Source organism: Xiphias gladius, chromosome 10 (genome assembly GCF_016859285.1).
Source record: "Xiphias gladius isolate SHS-SW01 ecotype Sanya breed wild chromosome 10, ASM1685928v1, whole genome shotgun sequence".
NCBI classification, from domain to species: Eukaryota; Metazoa; Chordata; class Actinopteri; order Istiophoriformes; family Xiphiidae; genus Xiphias; species Xiphias gladius.
The window spans coordinates 16,429,225-16,445,514 of NC_053409.1; the positions used below are offsets into that span (position 1 = coordinate 16,429,225).

The 16,290-nt window shown below is 40.6% G+C and overlaps 2 protein-coding genes across 4 annotated transcripts; one reads left to right on the forward strand and one right to left on the reverse strand.

The window, feature by feature from the left end:
- Nucleotides 1-28: 28 nt before the first annotated feature.
- LOC120795304 (nuclear export mediator factor Nemf-like) lies at nt 29-10,035 on the forward strand. Its single transcript, XM_040137120.1, has 32 exons — nt 29-212; nt 338-406; nt 969-1,071; nt 1,347-1,472; nt 1,559-1,707; nt 1,827-1,894; nt 1,986-2,075; nt 2,211-2,284; nt 2,372-2,442; nt 2,560-2,635; nt 2,777-2,917; nt 3,125-3,333; nt 3,426-3,599; nt 3,708-3,771; nt 4,106-4,194; nt 4,302-4,405; nt 4,503-4,565; nt 4,671-4,783; nt 5,555-5,612; nt 5,742-5,800; nt 5,884-6,001; nt 6,080-6,380; nt 6,513-6,555; nt 6,665-6,714; nt 7,305-7,446; nt 7,857-7,934; nt 8,112-8,318; nt 8,687-8,722; nt 8,849-8,955; nt 9,032-9,075; nt 9,197-9,276; nt 9,708-10,035. Exons 1-32 carry the CDS (start codon nt 154-156, stop codon nt 9,783-9,785), a joined length of 3,243 nt encoding a protein of 1,080 aa, XP_039993054.1. The 5' UTR covers nt 29-153; the 3' UTR covers nt 9,786-10,035.
- On the reverse strand, nt 10,029-16,159 carry klhdc2 (kelch domain containing 2). 3 transcript variants are annotated; one of them, XM_040137123.1, is made up of 15 exons: nt 15,711-15,852; nt 15,456-15,500; nt 14,942-15,232; nt 14,758-14,837; nt 14,524-14,641; nt 14,259-14,371; nt 13,592-13,676; nt 13,273-13,356; nt 13,075-13,155; nt 12,875-12,933; nt 12,325-12,434; nt 12,157-12,229; nt 11,930-12,017; nt 11,772-11,824; nt 10,029-11,652 (listed from the first exon to the last, which is right to left on the reverse strand). In XM_040137123.1, the coding sequence occupies exons 3-15, from the start codon at nt 15,212-15,214 to the stop codon at nt 11,529-11,531; spliced, it is 1,341 nt and encodes a 446-aa protein (XP_039993057.1). In that variant the 5' UTR covers nt 15,215-15,232; nt 15,456-15,500; nt 15,711-15,852; the 3' UTR covers nt 10,029-11,528. The 3 variants fall into 3 exon arrangements, with proteins under 3 accessions (XP_039993057.1, XP_039993055.1, XP_039993056.1); XM_040137121.1 differs by lacking the exons at nt 15,456-15,500; nt 15,711-15,852 and adding an exon at nt 16,044-16,159; XM_040137122.1 differs by having other exon boundaries at nt 15,456-15,852.
- Between the last annotated feature and the right edge of the window lie 131 nt (nt 16,160-16,290).

Genomic DNA, 16,290 nt, shown 5'->3' on the forward strand with positions numbered 1-16,290 from the left:
GCTCCACTTCGGCTTCCGTAAAGGACCGGTCATTTGTGCGCATGTGCAGCCGTTGACTGCATGTTTTCGCTGCTGATGTTGCACAAGAAGTGTGAATGTTGGCATTCAGGGTTCACCCTTCTTTATGTTTTTGTAACCAGCGTCTAAGTCGCCATGAAGACAAGGTTCACCACTGTGGATATCAGGGCAGTTATTGCCGAGATCAACGCCAAGTAGGTGCCTCCAGCAGGGTTGCTAACTTAGCTTAGCCTCCCGTGGCTGTGCTAGCCATCGTTAATGTGGATTTGTTTACAGATGTTTAGCAGAGGTTCATTCATTGTGCCTTCTTCTTTCACAGCTACATTGGCATGAGAGTAAACAACGTGTACGACATCGACACTAAGACGTATCTCATCCGGCTGCAAAAGTGAGGACAGTTTGAAAAGTTGCCTCCAAAAGTTTCACTGTAGTGATGCTTTATAGGACATGAAGTAGTAATAGCAGCGTGCAAAAACACTCCATTAAAAGAAAGAACACACATCGATTCAAAAATTTAATTATAATTAAGGAAATATAAGTATTCATTATGCAGCAGATTGGCTCTTGTCAGTGTTAAAATTATTGTTTGATATGATGGTTACTGATGCATTGGCATCTGAGCTGCATTTGAACTAATTTTAACAGACTAACATACATATGGGTAGTTTAATCTGTACCAATGCTTCATATTTTTTAGACTTGTTATGTGTTTTGCATGTAAAATCTGAGTCAGCAAAGTAACTAGGTACTATAGCTGTCAAAAAAATGTAGTTGAGTAAAAAGTACAATATTTCGCTGTACAATGTAGTTAGGTAGAAGTATAAAGGAGAATGACGTGGAAGTACTCAAGTAAAGTACAAGTACCTCAAAACTGTACCTGAGTACAGCACTTAAATAACTATGCTTTCCACAGTCAGTGTGTTTGAGTCTGTGTCATATTATCGTCACAGGCCCGACAGCAAGGCGGTTCTCCTGATTGAGTCTGGGACTCGTATTCACTCTACAGACTTTGAATGGCCCAAGAACATGATGCCTTCGGGCTTTGCAATGAAAGTAAGAACATCTCATCGATGTCATCGTAAAATAGCATGTTTTTGTTTATTGATTAGGAATGGTAGATGTTGTTATTTGTCATTTATTTTTTTCCCTGTAATGACATTGTGCTTTTTAAATGTGATGTAATTTATTTGTTTACCCAAAGTATCACTATAAACAAATAATAAGTCTGTAATTACCCTTCTTATCTTGTAGGTAACATGATTTTAACGTGATTTTTTTTTTCCATCACTAAACAAATAGATTTATACGGTTTATTTTTTTCTTATTAGTGTCGAAAACACCTAAAGACACGACGACTTACCCAGGTCAAGCAGCTTGGGATTGACAGGATTGTCGACATCCAGTTTGGTTCAGATGAGGCGGCCTACCACTTGATTGTTGAACTATATGACAGGGTGAGAGTACTGCACTTAATGTCGTTTCGTTTCAGATGCTGTTTTGTGTACAAGCTGAAAGTAGGTCTGCCTATATCCCCTTTCAGGGTAACATCATACTTGCAGACCATGAGTACACCATCCTGAATCTGCTGCGGTTTCGCACAGCAGAGGCAGAAGACGTTAAGATCGCAGTGAGAGAGCGGTACCCTGTGGAGAGTGCCAGGCCCCCCGAACCTCTCATCAGTCTAGAGCGGTAACCACATCTTTACATGCGAACACATGTTGAGTTTGTGGATAAGATGGACACCCGTTCAGTATTCAGTGAACAGATATCACAACTGTATCAGTGAAAACTTTCTCTCTTATTTATAGACTCACTGAAATTCTCAGCAAAGCACCAAGTGGAGAGCAAGTGAAAAGGGTCCTGAATCCTCACCTTCGTAAGTAGCCAGGCAACAGATACTCATTGTAAGTGTATTAATCATGTAAAGACTGAACAAAGTTTTCTGTCTTTTACAATCACCTCTCCAGCCTATGGAGCCACGCTGATAGAACACAGTTTGATAGAAGCGGGACTGCCGGGCTCTGTCAAAGTTGACTGTCAAGTTGATGCTGCCCAAGGTATAGAGGAGCAACTGGAGACAAGGCTGCTGGCATGTGGTGTAGCGATGGTTTTAGATTTTGCATGATGATTAATGTAATTTTGTTTTTATAAATCTGCAGTATTCATAACATTTGATCTGTCGGCTTTTTCAGTTGCACCTAAAATCTTGGAAGCCATGCAAATTGCAGAAAAATACATGGAAAAAACGGAGAAATTCAGCGGCAAAGTAAGACATCTATAATTTGAGGGACACTGCTTTGAGATCCTGTTATGCGTTTGTTACATTCACAGACTCCACTTTGTTTAATTCAAGGGTTACATCATTCAAAAGAGTGAAAAGAAACCCAGCTTAACTCCCGGCAAACCCAGCGAAGAACTGCTCACGTATGTCCTCTTTTGTTCGATGCAAAATTTGTTACATAGAAGAATACTATACATACTTTTTTACCTGGTTATCTATAATATGGTTAATAAACTTATGATGATGGTATCTGCCCACAGATATGATGAATTCCATTCATTTCTCTTTGCCCAGCATGCACAGAGCCCCTATTTGGAGTTTGATACTTTTGACAAGGTGAATATTGGCATGACCGCTTCTTTGGTTTATCCCTTGATCCCTTGTTTGAGAAAGGAAATCAATCCTTTCTCTGTTGCAATGTAAATTAACGCTTTTTGCAAGAATGTGATATAAATTCAATGTGATCCACTCCCTCAGGCAGTGGATGAGTTCTTTTCTAAGATGGAAAGCCAGAAGATTGACATGAAGGCCTTGCATCAGGAGAAACAGGCTCTGAAGAAGTTAGAAAATGTTAAGAGGGACCACAAGCAGAGGCTGGAGGCCTTGCACCAAGCACAGGTTAGCATCATAGCAGCTTTTACCTTCCTCTGCCATAAACAGATGTTGCACATAATGATTCCTGCTCCCCCTTATCTTTGTATCTGTTAATCATAAGTTTTTGCGTTGTTGAGAAGAATGAACAGAAATTTGCATACACAGCTCAGCCAATTCAGGGTTGACTCTCTTAAAACGCATACATAAGTAACCTTATCTCATGTTTCTTAGGAGGTGGACAGAATAAAAGGTGAACTGGTGGAGATGAACCTGCCTGTGGTGGAGAGGGCGCTGCAGGTGGTGCGCAGTGCGCTGGCCAATCAGGTGGACTGGACTGAGATCGGCATTATCGTCAAGGACGCACAGGCTGCCGGAGACCCTGTCGCTTGCGCCATCAAGGAGCTGAAGCTGCAGACTAACCATATCACCATGCTTTTAAAGTGAGACCATCACTGATACAGGAACATTAGAACAACAGACCATTCACCTCACTGTTGCACCACTTGGCTCGTGTGTTTCTTTTTCCCTCTAGGAATCCATATATTTCTGAGGAGGACCAGGAAGAGGAAGAGAAAAAAGATGTGGAAGAGGAGAAAGGGAAGAAGAAAAAAAATAAAGACAAAGGACAGAACAAGAAGCTGCAAAGGAACAAGCCCATGATGGTGGATGTGGATCTTGGCCTGTCGGCTTATGCCAATGCCAAAAAGTAGGTTTACATGTAAGCCTTTAGACATAGTGTTGAGCAATACGTGGGGAGAGTCGCAAGTGTTGTTTTTACACTTGATGGATCTTGTCATTGTGCTTTTTTTTAAAGGTACTATGACTACAAGCGAAGTGCTGAAAAGAAGGAACAGAAAACTATTGAAGCAGCGGATAAGGTGACAAAGCTGTGTTATTGTAAAGTCAGTTTTAAGGCAAGGGAAAGAGAGCTGGCGCCTTTTCCCTTGTAGATATGCAAACTCCGGATTTATTGCAGTTTAATGGGTTATCGTGACAAAATCATTGTATGATCAGTGGGAAACATCTGAGAGTTGCCGTTCAGGTCAAGGTGAGGCTTGTATTGGTGTGTCTAAGTACATGGTTTCTGCACTTTGTAACCACTGGCAATTTATCGACACAAGACAGCTTTGAAGATGACAAGTTGTGATACTTTTGTAATTTTTTATTGAGAATCTACCGTGTAAAGGCTCTTCCAATTTTACACCATTCAAGGCTATGAAATCAGCGGAGAAAAAAACACAGCAAACACTGAAGGAAGTCCAGACAGTGACCACCATTCAGAAGGCCAGGAAAGTCTACTGGTGAGACACACTGTACCATGTGTTATGCACATATCCAGACTTTGTTTTGATTCAGTGTACTCTGTATGTACTTGACAAGCAGTGTACCCCTCATCCCCTTGTGGCAGGTTTGAGAAGTTCCTCTGGTTCATCAGCTCAGAGAATTACCTCATCATTGCAGGAAGGGACCAGCAGCAGAACGAGATGATCGTCAAACGCTACCTCCGGGCTGGTAATGGATAAACTCAAGCACGCACTCTCACCTTAGAAAATAAATACCTTCAAAACTGAGCTGGTTTACCTCATCACGTGTGCCTTCACTTTGTCAGGTGATGTCTATGTTCATGCTGACCTTCACGGAGCGACCAGTTGCGTCATCAAAAACCCCTCAGGTACATCTGCACGTGTGGTTTCGTGCTGCTTGACTCGTTCAGTTTATGGTGATAGTTCCTGTTCATTTTAAATAATTTGTACGTGTCTCTGCCCCCCGGCTCCAGGTGATCCCATCCCTCCTCGTACATTGACGGAGGCCGGCACTATGGCTGTGTGCTACAGTGCTGCTTGGGATGCCAAGATCATCACCAGCGCTTGGTGGGTCCATCATCATCAGGTGAGTTATGAATATCGGGCTATTAAATTGGCTAGCTTGTCATCTTCTTTTTTGTGTGTGTGTGTTTGTGTTTACGGAAAACAATACTTATTGTTCATTTTACATTTTTGATTTCATAGGACAAATCTGACTTTGTCTCCTCTCATGTCTTTAAATTTTTTTCTGTGATGTGTTTTCTATGATGTGTTCCATACTTTTAAATTCAGTGGACTAGCATAGGCAAGGTAGCATAATTGCTTTTAACAGGACGAGAGACGAACTGTATTATCACTGAAGAGGATGTTATGTTTGCTGTTATCATTATATTGTGCACAGGTTACCAATAGGTATAAGTGCGGTGTATAGTTATTTTGTAACATATTTTATAACTGCACAACATAACTTGCAGGAACTTTCAAAACTTAGAGAAGCCCCAGGGAGTTTTATCGCAGACACAACTATATTTACATTCACCGTTTCTGACCAAAATGCATTGCATGTATTCCTAATTTTTTTTTTTTTAATCGTCTATTGTTTATATTAACTGAACATTTGGTGGCGCATTGTAACATTTCTGGAGATGTCATAACAAACAATATGGGGATCCACTTGTAAAAACGTTACTGACTAATGCTACTAGTGGCCAAAACTCTGCGGGGAACCTTTCACCTAATGGTACAAAGTGTGTTTTCATCCATTGGGCAATAAAAATAGACAATAAGCAGCAAAAGAATTAAAATCTGATATTATTCATTAATAATTAGTTATATTATATCTGTTATTTTTGTTCAGGTGTCTAAGACAGCTCCCACCGGAGAGTACTTGACCACTGGAAGCTTCATGATCAGAGGTATCAAACACCAGAATTTAAAGCATATGAGTTTTGATAGGCACCAGAGGAAAATATAAGAAGTGCAACTGGTAACAGAGCTATGAGGATGCCAAACAGAGGACTGAACTTTGTTATATATCTCTCCAGGAAAGAAAAATTTTCTGCCGCCTTCTTACTTGATTATGGGCTTTGGATTCCTCTTCAAGGTAAATGCCATCACGAGCTGTGAATAACATTTTATCTCTTTGTCATCCTCTAACAGTAAAGTCTCACGCTTGCCTGTGTGCAGGTAGATGAACAGAGCGTATCTCGGCACAGAGGGGAGCGGAAAGTGAAGACCGTAGAAGACATGGAGGAGGTTACATCCAGAACTGCTGAGCTGTTAGAGGAGGGAGACGAGCTGATAGGTTGGAGGACGCAATAAGATTGACTAAATCTGTAACCGCTATGTTCAAGTGTTGTAACTGATTCCTTTGCCTTTGCAGGTGAGGACAGCAGTAATGAAGATCAGGGTGAGGAAAGAGCAGAAGGAGATGGAGAGAACAACGAGATGAAAAAGGAAAGCAAAGAAGGGGACGATGGTTCGAGTGGAGAAGTGGACGCGGTTCCTGAGGAGCCTGCAGCAGACGAAGCAGGGGTGCTGTCGGAGCGGCGCAACAGTGAGGCCGAGGCAGAGGAAGGTGGAGCGGAGGACGGCGGGAAGGAAAAGGAGACGGAGAATGGAGAGAGTGAAGAATTCAGCTTTCCAGATACGACCATCTCACTCACTCATTTAAAGCCCAGCAGGTAACATTACCACTGCTACACACTTCAACACTTCAAGAATTGAAGGTCCTTTCACAGCCTTCTACTAAACAGCTCTGTAACTGCACGTGACAATGAATGGTACATTATTGAAATGTCTCTCCCTATTTCTAGAAGTATTCAGAACCCTGGCTTCAAAAAGGAAACAACCACTCAGGTAATTAGTTAGTGTCTTTGGTGATGTACATTTAAGTAATTCCAACAAAGGCAAATGATGCATCTATAACACCGCATATACTGATGTTAGTTCATTCATTTCTATTCAGGCTGAGGTAGACTCACTGGGGAGGAAACACATGACTGCCAAGCAGAGAAGGTGAGTGAATGGAAAATTAAACAAACATGGAGAATTACATAAAAAATGTACTGATTTAAACCTGTAACATAACTCTAGAATGGAAATATTAATTGCACAAACCAATTACAAGACATATGGTGCTAGATGGGGAAAAAATTGGGCTTGGCAGAGGAGTGGTGACAGAAGCAACGGAAATAGTTGACGTACTTGAATGTACTTTGGTGGAAGCTTGCTCTTCTTTTCTTAAAAATTACTCAAGTATTACATTTTTTTTAGGATTTGAGTGGTTAGTAAGACTTGGTAAGATATGTGTTCCCTAATGAGGGATGGTAGATGTGAGTAAAAAACAAAAAACAGCCCTTATCATGAACATCATAGTCCACTGCTATTTAACGCCTCTTCTACCAGCCACTAAATGGGCTTTTAGCTACAGGTTGAGACATTTTGTTGGTTTAAGATTAACAAAAGGTGGGACTTTTTTTCTTCATGTTCCAAGCAGATGAGGATGACTATTGAAATCGTTTTTTTTAATAAAAGCTCTGATTGACCCAAGTGCGAAGAAACATGGCCAGATTTAATTGTCAGGTGTTCCTGTCTGCACCTTTTAGAGAAGAGAAGAAGAAGAAGCAGAAACAGGAGGGTTGTGACACTGAAGAGAAGACCGACATTTCAGCCAGTGGATCAGCAGCCGATCAGGGGTCGAAAAGCGGAGGAGGAGCCTCCCAGCAGCCACTGAAGAGAGGTCAAAGGGTGGGAGAGAAGTCTGAAGATAAAACATCCTATTTTCTGTGTTGTGCTAAGACGAGAAAAATACATTTCAAGAGTAAAACATGCAGGAATAAGAGATAAGACCAAGAACTAAAACTATACTAAATTTACAAGTCATTAGGACACAAATAACACTAGTGTTATTATCAATAACTGAAAGAGGCCTGTGATACTTTTTTGTTAATCACAAAGATCAGTGTGTATGAAACGCTGTGACAAAATCCGAATTATCCGTAAAATAGTATTTAGGATGAGGTCAAGAGTTGTTTTTTTTTAATTTAACAGTATCGCTTATGTTACGTGTCATCATTTTCTAATTTAAAGGATACATCTTGAACCTTAACTGATACTTCTGTCTGTGCTGTTCGTGTGTGTGTGTGTCTCTCCTTCAGAACAAACTGAAGAAGATTAAAGAGAAGTACAAAGACCAGGATGAAGAAGACAGGGAGCTGATGATGCAGCTGTTAGGGGTGAGGATGAATAAAAATAACTGTGCAACCCTCAAAACATAGTTGGTACTACTGTACTTACTATGACTATGACAGTGCCATGGCCCCATCTGCTGTGTTTGCGTTGTTGTTGCAGTTTGAGTGTACGCAACCCTTGATACTCTAACAATAAATAACATAACTGTGTTTCTCCCTTAGTCAGCTGGCCCCACTAAGGATGAGAAGGATAAGGGGAAGAAAGGAAAGAAGGGGAAAGGTAAAGACGAACCGGTCAGGAAACCACCCTCTCAGAAACCTCGTGTTACGGAAACTGCAGCAAAGAAACCGGAGCAGGCAGGAGGGAGGGAGGGTGAGGAGGACAGGCAGCCTGGAGAGGAGGGAGGTCCTGCTGAACAGGAGGACAAGGTAGATGACAACACTCCCTGCTGAACTCCATAAGGTTCCAACACCAGTGTCCGAAGCGCTTGTCTGGTGATTGTAACAGATACCTGCCAAGAAAAACTTTGAAATGTCCCTCCTCGGTCTCTTCTCGGTTCAGTTTCTGTATACGATAGGATGTAGATTTGAATGACTCCTGGTTAGAGAGATTCTGGCAGCTGGCAGGGATCCATTTTTTTAATAAACCAGTGCTACTGCTGAGTCGGACCTTTCCTGATTTATTTGCCAGTTTTCCTGGTGTTTGGTGCTTTGTATTTTATATTTTATTCAACAACCTTGTATTTTTGGAGTACTGTAATTCCTTTCAAGCCGTCTATGCCGTCCTCTCTTTTCAGGAGGAAGATGCGGACCAGGACAACCCTGGAGCAGAGGTGAGTTCCTAATGTAAACATTTAACTGTGGCTATATGGAGTCTGTATTAGAAATTAATAGTTATTCCCTCTGTAAGACTCTTTTCAAAAAGCGAATTTTGAATCATTTATTTTTGTGTTGCCCAGGAAGCAGAGAACCTGCTCACCTCTCTGACAGGCCAGCCTCATCCTGAGGACGTTCTGTTGTTTGCTGTGCCAGTCTGTGCCCCATACACTGCCCTTTCCAACTACAAGTATGTGCAACTAACCTGTTTGTTAGACAGACAAATTGAAGCGTGCAGGGGTTAATGAGTCATTTGTCTTCCATAGACACAAGGTGAAACTGACACCAGGTTCTCAGAAGAAAGGAAAAGGTAAGAATGGTGATCCATTCTGACATTCAGAAACCCTTTCTTTAATGTGTTTACAGTGAAAAAAAGATTGATTTTTAGAATTAACAGTAATGTTTTTTTTGTTTTGTTTTGTTCCTACCAGCTGCACGCACTGCTGTTTTCAGCTTTATGAAAGCCAAAGAGGCCTCAACCAGAGAAAAAGACCTGTTCCGCAGTGTCAAGGTAAAGAAGTTAACTGCATTTTAGTTATGTTAAACTTACCTATAATTTCTATTCAAGTGTTTACAATCATTTGTAAGGTTGAAGTAAATCGACAAAGTTGATTTACAGCAATTAGAAGAACAATCTGCACTCTTGATAAACAAATAATTCAAGTAATTTATCAAGGAAGAGTGTCACACATTCACTTTCAAGCTTTTTTTAAATGGAAGGATTTGCTGCTTTTATTTTATGATTGGGATTTAGACTGATGATCAGACAAAATAAGAACTTTTAAGTGGTCACCTCCCCCCCCACCATTTTGTAGACTAAATGTGTTATCATTTAATCTGTATTCAATGATCATTCGTTTCAGCACTAATCATATAGTAGCTTTGTTTTTCTTGGTGTTACTATATGAACTATGTCCACTCTCTCGTCATACTGTGTTGCAGGATACTGACCTATCCAGAAACATGCCAGGGAAAGTTAAAGTGTCTGCTCCAAACCTGCTGGCTGCTAAGAAGAAATAAGAGATGGGTGAACAAAGACCTAGCAAGACTTGTGAAATTAACAGTATTTCATCGACACCGAACTGCCCACTTTGATTTATTTCAGTGGAACTCTGCCAACTTCATCTACGTTTCAAACATGAGGATAACGGTTTAAGAGATGTTTGAATAATGATAACTTTATTTTAAGATTGATTGTATTTGGTGACCGACATTATGTTTGAAATGAAACCATGTAAATTAAAAAAATTCAGAACAGCTGAACACATCTTATGGTATGTGTTTATTCTTTGAGTACAAAGTAACACTAAGCATTGACTCCTACAATAAAAAACACAAAGGGAACATTGTGCAAACCAGGCAAATTACAAAGCCCTACTGACATGAGGCATTTCAGTGCAACGTGGCTCAACATCCACTATACTTGCAGTATTTTAAGTTATTGATTTAATAAAATTCCAATGCTACAGGAGACACTCGTGACAATTTAAACACTTTCAGAACACAGAACCCACACGTTTCCTCACCAATATATAAACAACTGTATATACAAATAAAAACTAAAAGTTTACATTTCAGTGGCTCCAGAGTAGATCGTCTTGTGTAGCATAAAACACTAGTTTTAGGTCTGTGAGAACTTAAGCAAACTACCCAAGATAAAGCAAACATCTGTTTTCATTACTGTGCCAAACATAAGTTATAGGAATTATAAGAGAAACAGGCTGCCTTAAAAAAAAAAAAAAAGTTCCTTTAAAGAACAACTGTTTCAGGCTTGCACCACCGTACTTAGTGTTAAGACAATGAAGACTTTTTAAGTTGGTTTCTGAGAAAAACCAGTGAAAAGTCACTATTTTAACAACTGACTGGCGTTCAGTGTCGTTAATTTAAAGAATTAGAACTATCCCCTTGACTCTTGGGTATACCTACAGTATGCACAGTAATCCTCAGGAGTAAATGGAGTTGCTAAAACACAAAACTGAAGTCCCGCCACCTTTCCAAACTGTATTTTTTCCTCATAAGCCTCCCTCACACAATGCATTTTCTCAGAGGGCTTCTTACAGCAGTCTTCCTGAAAACGTGAAACATGAGGGTAACGTTGTCTCTCCATATTGTAAGATAAATGGGCATCTACTACTACGCTGCTAGTACAAAACACCTTGTATTTTAACAAAGATAAAAATGATTTTTCTTAGTGTTATATACTAACACCTCCCTAGATGCACGGCCATTGTTGCTGTAGTTAGCTGTAATTGCTAACGAAAATAAGTTACCTTTGTAAAATTTTATTATCCAGTACAGTAGTAGATATACACTTATGTAATAAGGAGAGAAAACTGTGCTATCGTATTTAGCCTTTTAGAAGAAGTGATGAAAGAAATCCTCTGGAAAAATTACATTGAGGAAAGAAAACCAAATGAAAACTAACCTGAAAGTAGTGTGGGACTTCTGCTTGCTCGTATATGCTGTGCTAACAACAGGCCGAACATCGCCAGCACTGCTACTCCACTGAAGGGTCTACTGGCTTCTCAAGAGTTAGAGGGTAATAAACAGAAGAAGTGGATAAACAGCTTTGAGGGGCGCCTGTGAACCTTAGCGTGCCAGTCCGGAACCCATTTCCAATACATCCACAGCTGTTCACTATTGCTTAAGGATTTTGTTTAATGTATGCAAGTGTCCACACGCACTAAACTGATACTCCGCTCTCTTCCATACATACACATTCTCCTGTAACACTCTGGACTAAATTGTTGGCCTCCTCTTTGCCTAGGAGCCCAGTGTGTTGACACGCGCCATTCTCTGTTTGAGGCTGTGCAGGACAGGTTTAGGCAGACAGTCCCAGTGACTAGACAAACGCTCCCTGTGCTGCAGAACGGCCTCCATACAGAACCTGCAGAGCGGGGACAGGTACATGTGAGCAAAAAAACAACGAAAAGATGAACATTCCAGTTACAGGTATAAAACAAGTCGACATTGTAGAGGATTGTTTTCACTTTTGCACACACTCACCCAACTAGTGATTTGGGCTGAACATTGAAAACCAATAACTCGTTGCTGTGAGCCTGTGAGGTAAAAAAAAAACAAAAACAAAACAGAAGAAGTCAGATTCAGTAGAAGAACATGTTAAAAAAAAAAAAAAGTATATAAAGACATAATGTACAGCTTACAGCTCTGTGATGAGACAACAGGTTGTTGGCACAACCTCCAAACACAAACACCTCCCCATCAGGACCAGAGCATGCTGTGTGCCACAGCCTAAAATACACAAGCACAATGTCAAGAATTATCTTCATTCAGTATGTTCACTTAGCATTCCACAAACACACAAGTCATTTAGCTGAAGATCAATCTACGAGCACACAACAAAAGGTTCACAGTAAGAGGAGATAATCACCTGGGGCTCTGCGTGTGATTGTGTTTGAAAGGCTTCCATTCGTTTTTGCTCACACAGTACAGCCAAGCATCGCCTGAAAAGCAGATTTGAGATGTGCTCTGTGAGATCAGGCATCATTTTGAGGTGGCTATGATTATCTCGCAACTCAAGGTCAAGTGTCAGACTCACTCAGTGTCTCTCTATCTGTGGTGAACCCGCCGAATAGGAAGATGTGGTCTGATGACACAGGAGTGAAGGAGTGCCAAGACCGGCCCACAGGACACTGCTGGGGAATGCTCCTACAGGAAGACAGGGAGAGTCAGATGGGAATATTTTAGCGAGAAAAAGGCAACTGAGAGAAGGCTGGAAGGTAGGGAAGCGTGTTCATATAGAAAAATGGAATGACGATGGATTACTTTTGGCCAACATAGGGCCTGGTGCCCCTGCAGACATGTTCTGATTTTAGGTTGGTTTTTAACAATAGTCTTCTCAGATTTTTAGCCAGATTAGTGAAGAGTATTACATCAGGACAAACCCCTTGAATGTATCGTGGTTTTCCAGGAGGTCCCACTATTCTGTGATAAAATCTGTGTTGAAATTCAATCAAATTACTTACGTGTTTACATTAAGTCTCAGACTCAAAAAATGAGAACTGAGTGGACTAGAAGAATCAATAACAACACCATGACTCAGGTGCCAGACACAAATCACAACACATGAAAAGAGGAACAACACTTACATTTCATGCCATTCCCATGTGTCCAGATCAACGTAGTACAGGTCATTTAGGCGGTAGCTCTGTGGACCAAAGGAAATTTGTTAGGATTGGAGGTAAAGAGGCAATATTTATATATACATTGTGTTTGGCATAACTGTGACACCTGAAAAGTTACGCGATATCGTGTTCATGACAAAAATTCACAAGAAAGAGACTATTACCTTGTATCGTCCCCCAAACACATAGCCTCTGTTACCAACTGTGGCACAGGCATGTGCTGCTCTGGGTGATGGAGTGTTCCCCTATATCGGGCCATACCAACAGAGAGAAAAAGGAGCATGTTTAAAAGGTGTGTGTGTGTGTGTGTGTGTGTCTGTCTGTGTGTGCGTGGTGAAGTTGGCATGTGCGCATTTGTTTACCGTAGTGAGGGGTTGGCTCCATGTAGATGTCTCTAGGTCCAGGATATGAATGTGATTATTCCACCCTCGCCCAGGGCTATCCCACTGAAGCAGACACACACGAGGGGACACATTTACATTTTAAGTCATAATCCTGCAACAACTTTCACTAATGAAACAAATGTGCCTAGGGTCAAAAATCTGTTTTACAGGAAGCCGACACCAAAGGTTCTTTGTAAACCTGGCTGTAATTCTTTTTTCTCCTTTTTTTGTTTGAATCATTTTATGTATACACTTATATTAAATGTTTGTCATGTGGAGAGGATCTTTGTCTACGAACCACAAAAGAAGACAATTCATCATATTCAAACGTCCCTTGATGAGGTCCCTGGGCAGCGTAGCCGTAGCCCCCAAAGAATATAAGTCTGTAAAAACAATACCAGATAAAACCTGCGTAAAATATCCCTCCCAAGAAAACAAAATGTGCTCGCTTTCATGTATTTATTCTTCTGTATTAATCACCCAAACTATGGGAGGCATGATCACATGGCTGCAGCATTATCCTGGATGGACGCAATAACATGTTTTTAAGCGTGTCAGAACATTTAATGTCACTGAACATCCAGGAGACTCCATTTTGTTTATTTCCGACACTTTGTGGAAAAAAGACATGTCACTGTTGTGTCTGCTGGCTTGCCTGCTGTTCTATGTTTTTAGTGGAGGTTTGTAAATTGCTAATTTTTTTTTTAGACGAAACACATTTAAAACAATATTTTGTGTCAAGATTCCGGTCCTCACCAATGCCATAATTAGCCATATAATTAAAGTGGAAAAGCGGAAGAGATCTAATTTATCAATGAAGAGCAACTTGCTGAAATTTATCCCTCAGTGGCAGGCTGTCCCTTTCCCAAACACACCTGGGACCTTTAAAATTACAATCTGAATAGCTGTTTATTGCATTAATGTTTCACATCAAAATCCAGGAAGAAAATGCAGTCATCCCTCACCTGTTCTTCTGAACCCAGCACCCTAACTTGTCCTTGGATGATGGAGGGAGTCCTTTAAGATCGCTCATTTCCTCCCATACAAGGCTGGGAGCTCTCAGAGGCAGGCGGTAGATCTATAAATCACAGCGCAGAATACAGGAGTTCTGAAAGATGATCAGCAGAAACAGCATGCTGACATGCCTCATGGTCTGATGTGCAAACATGATGCAATCTTTGAAAATAACAGAAGATGTTATGACGTTTGCTTCATGTAGCATATATGTACCCTGTTTGTGTTTCCCCTGGCATGATGTCCTCCAAAAAGGTAGAGGACTCCATCAACACACACCCCACAGCTGCCTGACATGGATGTGTGCAGGTTACCTCCCGCTACATGCTTTGTCCTGCGAAAATTAGGGTTTTTTTTAAATAAAAAATGTGTCCACTTTATGCATAAAGATGATAAATTTGTTGCTGATGACAATGATATCAATATGCAATTAGGAAGTAACAATCTCACCATACACCCGACTCCATGTTGTATGTCCAGATTTCATTTCTCGGCAGGTACAAGTCAAAGAATCTGTGGTTTTGAGCATTCTTGTACGAGGGTGGGGGGGGGCATCAAATATAATTAGATAGATCTGGAAACTGTGGGGTACATAAATGTAACCAAAATGCAGTTTTAGGACTTAAATACTTACTTTGTATCCACCCCACACATACATGACATTTCTGTCAACGACTGCTATATGACCACTGCGCTCAGCTGGGGTGTCCAACTCAAATGATTCAGATGCTTCAGTGTCTAAGGGCTGTTCATCCTCCACCTCATCTTCCTCCTCGTCCTCATCCATGTCGTCATTTACCATCCAAGCAAACAGTCTGTCATCTTCATCTCTGTCTGAGTCATTGTCATCCTCTCTGGCTGGCAGATCCCCAATGTCTTCCTCCATGTCTGCCATTCTCTCTGCCATGCCAGTCTCTCCTGTCTCCTATCAGGGCAAGAAGAGAGAGAGAAATCATATAGGTTAGTGCTGGTAGGAATATTTTATTAACATATCTGTTTTCCCAATGATCTAAAAAAAAGGCTAACAGAAAACGACCCACAATCAAAACACATGAAATGAGTTTTCCAGCTAATTATAAGAGAACAGGACGCAGCAACATCGTCATATTCTCTGTGTGTAAGGTGCAGAGTTTTTCCTGGATCCATACCTTTAACTTTGTAGTCCACTTCACTTTTCTTTTGCGATAATTCAGCTAATTCAGGATAACGGACAAGACAATTTTAACCTAGCTCGCGGCGAGGCACGACTACTGCTGACCTACTTTGCTAGCTTAACTATTTAGGCTGGTAGATCTACGTCAGCTGTTAGCTTAGCGTTTGTGTCAAAGAGAAGACGAACTAAAGACTAAAATTAACAAATATATCTGGTTAAAATGACTTATATCACTGGGCTGGTCACTGACCTAGCGAGCGCCTGACAGATGTTCGTGAGTTAATGTCAATGTGCCCGTTAGCTACAGAGCGTTTGTAAACTTAAAAAATGTAGAACAGTCCGACGATTCGGAGGCAGAAACGTTGTGAAATCAAAGTGTTGACATACTGGTGTCGAAGCTAACCTACATGTAAATGGAGCCCTCAGTTTAAAAAAAATACATATATACATATATATATATATACATATATATATAGAGAGAGATTTATATATACCTATATATATATATATATATATACATATATACACACACACACACACACACACACACACACACACAAAAACACACTTGTCTTTACTTTACCTTGTTCAGATGTTTGTTTCCCTGTGAATTTTAAAAGCAGTTCGCCATTTGTGCGGTCACTACAGGCATTCTGGGGGCACGACCGGAAGTTGCCGACTTTTGGAAATCGCCATCTTGAAAAGGTCATCATAATATACAGTAGACCATCGCTACGTCAATACACACTTTTTTTTTTTTTATTTTCTGCCTGATTTGTTCTCTCATATCTATTAAGCTCTAATATAAAACAAGCCTACGTCACCCATAA